The following is a 12,496-nucleotide window of genomic DNA, read 5'->3' on the forward strand; positions in this document are numbered from 1 at the left end:
TGTGATTTCTGAATCATTGTAGGATGGAATTTGGCTGCCATAAACTGTTTTTAAATGTTTGTCTCCCTGTTTAGAAAAGGATAGAACGGTGGAAGTGGAATTAACAAAACAAAAATAGACATTTTCTAGTTAGTTTTCCTGCTCACTTTAGGTACATTATTTCAAAAACTTTTAAAATATTCTATGTCCAACTAGTAGTAAAGAAGCACTTATTTCTTTCAGATAATGACAAGAATCAGATTCTATTTCTGAGCCTTTCCTTATTTATCTTCAACTTGCTTTTGTTTTTCTTTTTTCATTTTATACCATTTCCTGGGAGAACCTTGTACCTTTACATTGTTTTGCGCATCTAATCCTCCCCTCCATCTCTGACTTTGGTGGCATGGAAGAGGCTGGGAAAAGCTATTTGGTAAAAGTAGTGATGCTAGCAAAGAGAAGAGCAAAAAGGTGGTGAAGAAGTGAAAAGTGCTGCTCTTCTTATCAGAAAGAAGGAAAGGTGTAACGAAGTACTTGATCTCAATGCAGAGAACATCTCAGAAACTAAACATGTGGCAAGGTAAACATAGGGGGCAACCTTGATGAAGATCACTTCAAAAGTTGTTGGTGACCACATTTTTGATGAACATGTTTTTAAATACAGTTTGAACTTTTGTAATGTATAATAAAATATTTTGTATAAACTCAGATTATATTTAAATACAGAATATTAATTTATTCATAAGTAAATATAGCTCAAAAGTAGTTTTGATTTTAGATTTACATGTTGTGGTAAATTTTGTTGATCTCTACTCTGGTGAAATACATAGTAAAGATTACAAGGAAGTTTATCTTTTTTATTATTCTATGTTGTCTGTTTCTATATTTCTGTGAAATCTGTGTTTCTACTTCAATTTATATTTTATGCCAGGACCTGATGAACTTGTTCATGCCGCTAAATAATGGTATAATGAACCAGGTTTTTGTATGTGGGAAGAAATGGGTAGAGAAGTATGGAGATTGGCATGTTCTATATCAGAAACTGATGGCAAAGAGGATTTAGAGAAAAGAGAAGAAAAATGGTATAAAAGTTTGAAAGACTGCATGTTTACCATAAATAAATCTTCTATTTAAAGGCTTCTGAATATTATATATGACAGACTTGGTTATAAAAATTTACATGGAATGCTCACAGAGTAAACTCTCAACTTAGAAAAATAAAGATGTTCAAAACATGTAAGAGAGAAAAGGAAAGCATGAACTATAAGATATAATAATAACTGAAATTCAGAGATAAGAGTAATGAAATTGATATTTTTTATTAAAGTGATATGCTAAGTTTGTGTAATTCTGTTTATGCATCAAATAAAAGTGTTTGTTGTTTCATTCATTTGAATTAGAAACCTTTCTATTCAAGCTCAATGTATGTTTTGAATTGCCATATTGGATAAGTAACATTCTATTGTGAAACAATCTCTAATACACAGTAAAGTTTAATTCCTAATATTGATTAGCCTTTTCACAACAACCTTAATTACAACAGGAACCAGACAAGTAAATGTAAATGTCCTGAACAAATAGTCTTGCTACTCGAAAAACTTAAGGCACATAACTTCCAGGAAAGTATTATTCTCTTTGAATTGCCAATTTTTATTTTGCTTTGCATATTCATATTCAGTGTTCTCTTCAGAAGATGCAATCTAGTAAATATTTTTAATTAAAAGAGTGTTTTTGGGACAGGGTCTCACTTTGTTTCCCAGGCTGTTGTGCAGAAGCACTATCATAGCTCGCTGCAGCCTTGCTCTCCTGGGCTCAAGCAATCCTCCCACCTCAGCCTCCTGAGTTGCTCGCACTACAGGCAGAGGCCATCATACCCGGCTAATTTTGAAATTTTTTTATAGAAATGGAGTCTCCCAGTTTTGCAGGCTGGTGTCGAATTCCAGGGCTCAAGGAATCTTCCTGCCTTGGTCTCCTAAAGTGCTAGAATAAAGGGGTGAGCAACCACACCAAGCCCTCTGTGTCTGACCCATTCTTCATTACCCTGTTGAATTATTGTATTTTCTGGGAAGCATTTTCTGATTAGTGAGATATCATCTATTATCTATCTATCTCCTGTAGCACTCATATTTTTAAAAAGGCATGCACCTTACAATATTCTTTCTTGATTTATTAATTATGTTGCTGTCTAACGGGCACATAGTATCTTTCACTAAATGTTTTTCCACTAATGAATGAATAGGTGGATAAATGGATGAGTAGGTATATATTTCCTGTTTCCATCAGAACTCTAACTTCCTTAAAGGTAAAGCAGAAGGGTTGTCATATCTTAGTTGCCGTGTTTTATTTATGACACAAAGGTAACTTGCTTGGCATAAAATAGGGACTCATTCAATTCGTTAATTTATTTATAAAAGAAATACATTGCCAACTATGTGCTAGGAATTATACTGCCCTATTATTAATTGTATCTCATTTGGTGTAGAGGATTAGAATATTTGGGAAAACAAATGCAGAGCAATTTGTAAAGGACTTTATCATACACATAAAGTCACATCCTTTGCATTAATTTTGGTGACATAAAGTGAAATGGTCAAAAACAGAACTGTACTTGAAAAAAATTTACATGAAAGACACGCTACATGATACGGGAACTGAAGAAGTTAAAAATGACATTCTTGTTTTCCAGATGCTTCTATTGTAGTTTCAGATACTGTATATACTAATAAAAAATGTTTAATTTTTTTATGCATGCAACTGAAAAAGTTGATGATATAGTTTGAGATTGGACAATGTTGCTTCTGCCATGGTGGTAAGAAGGGATGGCTTTGTAGAAGAACTGGAATTTGAGTTTCCTCTTTCTAGATGTTTATTTTTGCAATTTTTTATATATAACTGCAAACTTTAAGATAAATAATATTATCATGCCGAAAGAACAACCAGTAGAAGGCACTGCATCCTAGGATTTTAATTTGTGTATTATCTAGTCAAAGGTTAAAATATTTAAAGAAAGAAACTTAAAAAAGAATCTACTATATAAGGAAAGCAATCCCTATTCTGAGTCTTTCATTTTATAATGTTCCAAATGCAGAATATCTTTAACTCTGTACATGTCATTTTCCAGAATAATTGTACCAAAGAACATTTCCTAAAAGTTTTTTTAAAGTTTTTAGCAGTAAGTAGGTGATAGCTCAGTAATAAGTCTATTAGTAGTTGACTATGTAGTGCTTATTGGTAAACTTACTTAACTCTTGTAATCTTTTACTTACACATGTTAAATAAAGATAACATTTTTAACTAGAGCTATAATATTTTTCTCAAGTTTTTTGAAAACATTATTAGAGCTTACCAATTCCTTTATGCTGAAATTATTTAAAAAAGGATACTGTTATTGAACTCTATTTTCTTATTTCTGACAATACTGAGACATATTCGAAGCATACTTGTCCTATAAGATTAAATCTTAAAGCTATACATAGGTAGGGCCTAATCAGAGGGTTGCTGGTTTTAGTAGCTATTCATGTAACATGTATACTGGAAGACTATTATTTTCAGAAAGGGTCTAAGTACTGGGCAAGTAGCTGTGAACAAAAATATAGTCTGCCTATGTGGATCTCATAGTGGGAGAGATTGACCATAAACAAATAAGTGTAAAATATATCAAGTGATTATAAAGGCTGTGAACAAAATGGCGTAAGGACTAAGAATGGAATGGAGTGCAGGTTTAGGACAAATGACAAGGAAGGCCTTACTGAGGAAATAACATTTGAGCAGAAAACTAAATGAAGAGAGGAAGAAGGCAAGCGTTATGTCTAGGGTAGGAGGATTCCAGACTGACTAAAATACCAACTATGAAAAAAAAGTGCTTAAATCAATGATATATTATTACTTTTTTTATTGCTGCTGTAACAAATCATCACAAATGTAGTGGCTTAAAAAATACAAATGTATTCTTTAACAGTTTTGGAGGTCAGAAGTCCTAAAATCAAGGTGTTGTCAGGTCCACATTTCTTCTAGAGGCTCTAGGAGAGGATCTGTTCCATTGCATTTTCTAGCTTGTAGAGGCTGCCTACATTCCTTGGTTCACGGCCTCATCTTCCATCTTCAAAGCCAGTAGCATAGTATCATCCAGTCTCTTCCTCTAACTCTGACTTTTATTCTCCCTCTTATAAGGGTGTTTATGATTTCTTTGGACCCACCAACAATATTCAGAATGATCTCCCCATTTCAAATTTCAAAATACTTAATTTAATTACACATGCAAAAAGTCCCTTTTGACATGTAAGGTATTAAGACCTGGACATCTTGGTTTGGGGAGCATTATTCTCTTTCTTCTGTTGTTTTTTTTTGTTTGTTTTGAGACAGAGTCTTGCTCTGTCACCAGGCTGGAGTGCAGTGGCGCGATCTCAGCTCACTGCAACCTCCGCTTCCCAGGTTCAAGTGATTCCCCTGCCTCAGCCTCCCAAGTAGCTGGAACTACAAGTGTGCACCACCACACCCGGCTAATTTTTTGTATTTTAGTAGAGACGGGGTTTCACCATGTTGGCTGGGCTGACCTCGTGATCCACCCATCTCAGCCTCCCAAAGTGCTGGGATTAGAGGCATGAGCCACTGCACTTGGCCTGGGGGCGGGCATTATTCTTACTACTACAAATTATTTGCAACATTGTGTATTAAAATCATGGGGAGCTTTAAAAATTTCTGATACCCGGTCACCCTCCAGAACCAATAACATCAGAATTTCTAAGGGTAAAACCCAGGGAACAGTATTTTTTAAACCTCTCCAGGTAATTCCAATGTGCAGGCAAAGGTTTAGAACCACTGCTTTATCTTTCTGTTGCAGTCTTACACCTTCTACCCTACCACTAAGTTTGCCATCCATGTCTGAACACATTGGAGACAGCCTACTTGCAGAGTGATTATAAGGCATATGGACAGCCTTCAGCCAATAGCAAAAGACCCCAGTAGTTTTCCATTTACTGTCACATTTATCAAGAGTAGCTTAATTATGCAGAATGCTACAAGGGGAAGTAAAGGGAAGGAGACTCCTGTAAAAGCAAGTTGCTTTTTACAAGTGAGCATGTTTCTTATTTTGTTCATGTAACTCAGCAATTCCAGGAGTGTTACAGGCTACAGTTGGGATTTGATCCATATTCCTCAATCTCTTCTTTTTTTCAAGTAAGCTTGAACCCTAAATTTATATAATACTTTCTAAAAGTATCTCTGCATCTTTGCTTTTATTATTACTTCCTGTATGAAATTCCCTGTCTATTTATCCTCAGGCTTTTGTTTATCCTTTTTCCTTGAAAGTCAACTGGTTCAACAATTCTGTGAGGCATTTAAGGATACTCTGGTCCTCAAGAAGCTCTTAGATACTTAGCTATAATGTCATTTGATCTTCGGACTGAACTGTCTTTCATTAGTATTTATTCTTTTATTTAAAATATTCTCAACCAGCTCATAAGCTTCTTTAACCAGAGGCCGAGAAATAGGTTTTTTATTCCCATTAAATAAGTGTCTTGCACATGGTAGATGATCATCAAATAGTTGTTGATGATTTGGAAGATTTTGCTTGTGCCTTAAAATTAGATGTCATTTCTTTCAAGAAAGTTTTTTGACCACAAAGTGAGCTAAGACCAGTGTTATGTCATCATACTCCCCAAGGCAGTTTCACATTAGATTATATTTGTCTGTCTTATGTCAGTTTCTTTGAAGTCTGAGTTTTGTTCATTGGTAAGCCTAGCACCACAGAAGTGACAAAAATCATCTCTAAAGAATAAGAGCATACGCCAGCCTAGATGCTCACATTGTTACAAATTGCAACACAGATATGTAGTTAGTGTAAGTCATATAATGTAAGCTATATAAATATATGCACACTTGTGGTGCCTTTTTTTTTTCTTTCTTTTTTTTCAGACGGAGTTTTGCTTTTGTTGCCCAGGCTGGATGCAATGGTGTGATCTCGGCTCACTGCAACCTCTGCCTCCCAGGTTCAAGTGATTCTCCTGTCTCAGCCTCCTAAATAGCTGAGATTACAGGCATGCACCACCATGCCCGGCTAATTTTGTATTTTTAGTAGAGATGGGGTTTCTCCATGTTGGTCAGGCTGATCTGGAACTCATGTGATCTGCCCGCCTCAGCCTCCCAAAGTGCTGGGATTATAGGCGTGAGCCACTGCAACTGGCCTGTGGTGCCTTCTTAATGAGACTTTCTTCTGCCCAAGATGAAACACTTTGATAGATGGACAAAAATTTAAGAATCTAATGTTATTGGTGATTTTGTTGTCAATATTTTTGAGAAGTACTATGGGTCATAGTAAACATGAATAATACAACCAACAGATTGATATATCTATATGTAATTTGTTATATAGTTTGCTTTTCTGACTTAGTAGCCTATTATTGAAATATAACCATGGTTGCTTTTATTATAACGATTTAACAAATCTTTAAGCAATCTTTTACCTGAATTAAAAATACTTTCAAGGCCAATGCATTGAGAACATTCTATAACACTCTGAAAATGGAATTGAAATAAGTATGAAATATGTGACATTCTAGGATCAGTTGCCTTCCGGCATCATGACGCTTTCACGTTCAGTGTTATAAACCTTAACCTTTTTTGCTCTCTAGAATGCTATATATAGAGAATACACACTCAGTTAAATAGAAAGTTAATTTAGGTTTTGAAATAACCAGAAGTTTTGATAAAACTATCAATGTCTTGTCTGTCTACCTTAACAACCTGTGTCTACTTTTGGACTTTCAGTTTTCATAATTGATGTTAATAATGATATTAATAAAGTAGAAATCAACAGAAAGGTCATGGTTCTGAAGGTCATAGAATTGTATTAACTTAGGAAAGGCTAGCTAATCTTGCTTTCTGCTTTCATGACTCAGAAACTGGCTCTTGTCAATAGACTAGAGTTTTTAGACATTGAGAGACTGTACATGAGGCTGAGGCAGACACCAGAATACCAGTGTATTAATTCCAGTAAGAATGATAATGCCCACTCAGACCACAAATGCTAACGTTTGTATAACAAAGGGATAATCTCCTTATAGTCAAGCTACATGCAAAACTAAGAAATAATTAAAAGTTTCCTTATTAGTTTAATAAATCACTTCACAAAGACCTTAAACATTTTAAGCCTGTTCTGTCCACAAACTCTTTACATGAGAATCAGAAGTTTGCCTGTAGAACATCGAATCAGAACAGTGGGAATTAAATATCTCTAGTGTCATGGGTTATTATGTTTAGTAATATATCAATTTAGTGTGTGATATGGTATTGCCAATGAAACCAGAACTATTCTGGCTTTGTTAACTCCAGCTCCTCACGTGCTTCTCCATACTTAGAGTATACTTGGAATAGGCCTTGTTCATGGGATTGGAAATAGTTAAAATTACTTGAAATGTGGTATCCAAATCTACTTCTCCTTTAGACAGTGCTGACATGGTAGCTGCCCCTGTTTCCTCCTCTTTGTCTGTTTCTTTGGCTGATCAACACCTGTACTATTAAGATTTTGTTTTGAACACTTGCTATTACATCTGATCGGTTTACTGTTAAGTATTGCTGGCCAGGGAGCATTTATCTAATGGGAAACTTTGTATTTTATGTTGATTTTATAGTGAAACCCTTTACTAGGCAATCTGCTTTCCTCATGTTTGAGTGTTTTTGTTTTTTGAGGGTGGGTGGGTTGCACTGTAGTTTTAGTTTGTTAAATAAACACGGGCTATTATATATTGACTGTGTATTCTGTGTTAAATAATACACTAGTTATTTGTCACATGATACATAGTCCATTTTCAAAAAGCCTTATGAGGTAGATATTTTTCACCTTAAAGATGAGTAAGTTGAGATAGAGAAATTAAGTCTCAGCTAGTAAGTGACAGAATCAGTATTTTCATTCCGACTTGTCTGATTCTAAAGCCCTTATTTTTTTCTACTGTCCTAATATTTTTAATAGAATATCTCCTGTTCTTGAATGCATGTTTTCTTTTGAAACTTATAACACTAAAAATAACATTATTCATCAATGATTAGAGGCATTTGGGGGAACACACTTTAAATTTAAAAATCAGTGATCTATATGAAGGAAGTGTTGTGGTAGTTAGTAAATACTTCCCTGCCTCCCATCTCACTGGTCTAGAATAAGAATGAATGATTTTGTAAACACTCTTTGTTTGTTGAACAAAAAATAACAGCTTTTTCAAGGTCAGATTAAGTTGTAAATACTACAAGAAAGTTTTTTAAATTAAATATTTTAACTTGACATTATTTCTATGGAAATAATTTAATGAAAGGAAAAGGAATTTTCTATTTAAAATATTTGCCACATATTTTTAACCTCTGATAATATTCTGAATCAGACTCACGTACAAAGAAAGTGTTTAATTCTTGTTCAATTATCTAAGCTCATTTTCATGTAGACTTTAGCTCATCAAAACAAAATATCCTTCTTTGGATTTTTTTCTTTTATTTAAGTATCCTAAGGATAAATAAGTCAGAATTATTCACATCTAAATCATTCATAGAGTTGTGAAAATAGAATTGAAATATTTTAATATTCTCACCTTTTTTTTTTTACTACCTTGCAACTTTGTTATTATAACTAAATGCCCAAATTGGGTAATTTGGGGAGATGAGGGAAAGAAAATTCTCAAATGTTTTAAGATTAACAGTGATTGTAAAATTTATTCAATCCTTAATAAGCTTTAAACAAATATTAAACTTTCTGTCAGTTGCTCTGAGGTTTGCTTATAACCAATATTTCTACATTTTACAATAATCTTACTTTCAATAAAATGCAAATTTGTTTTAATGGCAATCATTTATATATTGAGTCTATTTTTTGATGAAAGAAATTTTAGTTATTTCTCTTCTTTTAAACTGCCAACAGTATTTGCTATTCATAGATGTTCTGTCTTCAATAAGGTCTATCAGAGTGTAAAACTAGATGGGTATTTTTCTTCCCTCTAAAATGGAATGGTCTTTCATTATGCAGTGTTCTTAGGTGAATTCTCTTGTTTAAGAAGCCAGAATACAAGAGAGTGCTATATTAGTGTATTATTCTCACAACAAACAAGCACTGTTCTGTTGCTACCTGCTTGGCCATTGTTTCTGATTGTGTGTGCTTTGCAGTGGTATTTGGATGGTTTCCTGCTCTCTGCTAGCACAAAAAGGCATTTCTGTTACAATGGCCCCTAACCACACAATGACGGCATTAAGGATTTATGTGGAGGTTTCATTATTTTCTCCTCTTTTGTTCCTTCCAGGATGTCTTCCAAGCGACCAGCCTCTCCGTATGGGGAAGCAGATGGAGAGGTAGCCATGGTGACAAGCAGACAGAAAGTGGAAGAAGAGGAGAGTGACGGGCTCCCAGCCTTTCACCTTCCCTTGCATGTGAGTTTTCCCAACAAGCCTCACTCTGAGGAATTTCAGCCAGTTTCTCTGCTGACGCAAGAGACTTGTGGCCATAGGACTCCCACTTCTCAGCACAATACAATGGTAGGTTTCTCATGGTTTATTGTGCCTACACTCACTTTTTGACCAGTCTACTCCTCTAATAGTTTGGCCTCAGTCCTTTGCTTTATAATTAACATCTACTTAAGAACCCATGCACAAGATTCACCCCTGGCATCTTAGAATTCTTTAAATTTGTTCCAATAAGCAGCATAAGATATGCTGTTTTCGTTTCTTTTGTATTTTTCAAGACTTCTTGCATTTGAGACACTTACAATTTAATTAGAGGGGGAAAATATACAAAATATAAAAATAACGTTAAAGTAAGATATTTAAAATTATTCAGCATGAAAATTTGGTGTCATACTTTTTCTAATAAAAGTTTTTTTTTTTCTGATAGAGTTACAATGAACATAGTTTGAACATTTCCAACATGATAAATCAGTGTTATTCTATTTTTTGTTTTGCCAAGATTGGACTCTATAATATTCCCTAACAGTACTTAGAATTTCATAGAGGAATATATTTCATAGAGACTATAGTTTTCTAATATGAATACACCAATTTCTAACTCAGGCCTATCCACACTGTTGTTTCGTTAATTCAGTAATTTTTTTTTTTTTTTTTTTTTTGCATCCTATTCTGGAATATGCAACTCTGGATAAATCCTCTGACCCCTTATGGTGGGGTCTGGATCACTGTAGAAGATTAGGAAACCAGGACTTTGTGGATGAGAGGAAAGAAGCCAGCATAGCATCTCTGGCTGCAGCTTAAACAGCACACATAAACACAAATAAGTCATTGTGGTCCTTCTTAGCAACTTAAATACATAGAATCATAATGTTAAGAAGGTAGTGGGGCACTTACCACCATTAAAGGCATCCTCACCTTTTCAATGTGGCTGCTTGGGTGGATCACGTTTTTGTGACTGCTCCACCTTTTCTACTTTAGGGATGTTAGTGTTGTTAATTTGAACCTGAATTACACCAACAAAAATATATTTTATCTTACATTCTACTACCTTTAAAGACAGCTCTAATTCTGCTAAATCTTTTTTTTTTCCTCCAGGAAATTATTGCCTGTCATAAATATGCTTAGAGCTGAAATATGTCCACTTGTTCATGTTTTGGAATTATTGCATGTGGAATTAAATCAAGAAGAAGAATCAGTTATCTTCTGATAGCTGTGTAATAGATCAATACTTTGATTCTCATATTAGATTTAAATATTCCCATTCAACATTTCAGCCTCATAGGTCAAGATTTCTTTGGGCATTTGACAATGCCAAGATTTTTCCACCAAGAATAATGTTTTAGGTCAGGCGCGGTGGCTCACACCTGTAATCCCAGCACTTTGGGAGGCCAAGGTGGGTAGATCACTTGAGGTCAGGAGTTCAAGACTAGCTGGCCAACATAGTGAAACCCCATCTCTACTGAAAATACAAAGATTAGCTGGGCATGGTGACATATGCCTGTAATCCCAGCTACGTGGGAAGTTGAGGCAGGAGAATTGCTTGAACCCAGGAGGTGGAGGTTGCAGTGAGCCGAGATCGCACCACTACACTCGAGCCTGGTGATAGAGCGAGACTCCATCTCAATAATAATAATAATAATAATAATAATAATAATAATAGTAACGTTTTAGCTAACTCATATGTCAGACATATAGAAGTGGTATTGATAGCACTTCTTGATGGTATAATAACTCATTCAACCTTCACAGTAATTCAGTGAAGCATTATTATTAATTCTGTTTTACAGATGAGAAAACTGAGGCAAAGAGAGGTTAAATAACTTGCTCGGATCAGCTAATTCATGGAAGGACCAGGATTTAACCAAGCATTCTGTCTTTGGAGTCCATGCTTACAAACATTATTCATGCTGCTTCTTCACAAGAGCACAGGCATATTTCATATTCTGATTATCTATTTCTTTGCAAGTTAAATCTTACTGCACATCATTCCTCCCTCTCCTTTTTACTGGGAGCTTACGTAAGTTATGTACAATTATCAAACTTTTTATCTTCCTCTTACAAAGGTTAAACGAGGAAAAGGAGACAATGGGTAGTACACAGGTCAGTAGGGTAAGGAAGTCAGACATTCCATTTGGCATTACATCACTCCTTATGCCTTTTCCACTTTTAATACTTTCATCACTGTCCTCTTTCAGAAAGTATCTAATTAGGAATATTGTGATAGTACCATAAACACAAACATATACATTTGAAGAGATGAATGTAGATAATTATGACTAGAAGAATACCAGAAAGATAAAGGGAAGATGATTTTAAGTATACTGAAGGATGGGTATGAGAGAAGTATATTAAATTGATACATACATAATGTAGTTTCATGAGGGGATGCTGTAATGTAGGTAGTTAATACAAATGAAACCATTCCTATTTTTTTTTTTTTTGAGATGGAGTCCCGCCCTGTCACCAGTCTGGAGAGCAGTGGCGCGATCTCAGCTCACTGCAACCTCCCCCTACTAGGTTTAAGCAGTTCTCCTGCCTCAGCCTCCCAAGTAGCTGGGATTACAGGCCCCTGCCACCAAGCCCAGCTAATTTTTATATTTTTAATAGAGACAGGGTTTCACCATGTTGGTCAGGATGGTCTCGATCCCCTGACCTTGTGATCCGCCCACATCAGCCTCCCAAAGTGCTGGGATTACAGGCGTGAGCCACCACACCTGGCCAAAACCATTCCATTTTTAATGGTGAATTCAGTCTAACTAAAAAACGATGAACTGCCTACGCTGTACCATGTTTTATGCTAGACACTGTGGAAATAGATTCGAGTAAGATACAAACTTCTTTCCTCAATGAACTTCATCTAAAGCAGAAGTTCTCTTTAATTTTTTTTAGAGACAGGTTTATGCAGGCTGTAATGCAGTGGCGCAATCGTAGCTCACCGTAGCCTTGAACTCCTGGGCTCTAAAGCAGAGTTTCTTAACTGGGGTCTATAGATTTCCTAAAAACGAATTGAGAATTTTTCTATATGTCAGCATATCAGAGTAGCACTATGGTTTCCATTGGATTCTTAAGTAGATCTGTAACCCAA

General features: G+C 35.2%; 1 protein-coding gene across 6 annotated transcripts in view; it reads left to right on the forward strand.

The window, feature by feature from the left end:
* Positions 1 to 12,496, forward strand: part of SOX5 (SRY-box transcription factor 5) — a 1,026,842-nt gene that overhangs the window by 656,814 nt on the left and 357,532 nt on the right. For 5 of the 6 annotated variants that reach the window (XM_031000926.3, XM_063694118.1, XM_063694117.1 and 2 more), the window contains one exon: positions 9,252 to 9,483. In XM_031000926.3, coding sequence (XP_030856786.1) covers positions 9,253 to 9,483 — 231 coding nt within the window. In that variant the 5' untranslated portion in view covers position 9,252. The remainder of the gene's footprint in view (positions 1 to 9,251; positions 9,484 to 12,496) is intronic. The other variant, XM_055358041.2, reaches the window with a different exon arrangement.

Source organism: Gorilla gorilla, chromosome 10 (assembly GCF_029281585.2).
Source record: "Gorilla gorilla gorilla isolate KB3781 chromosome 10, NHGRI_mGorGor1-v2.1_pri, whole genome shotgun sequence".
Taxonomy (NCBI): domain Eukaryota; kingdom Metazoa; phylum Chordata; class Mammalia; order Primates; family Hominidae; genus Gorilla; species Gorilla gorilla.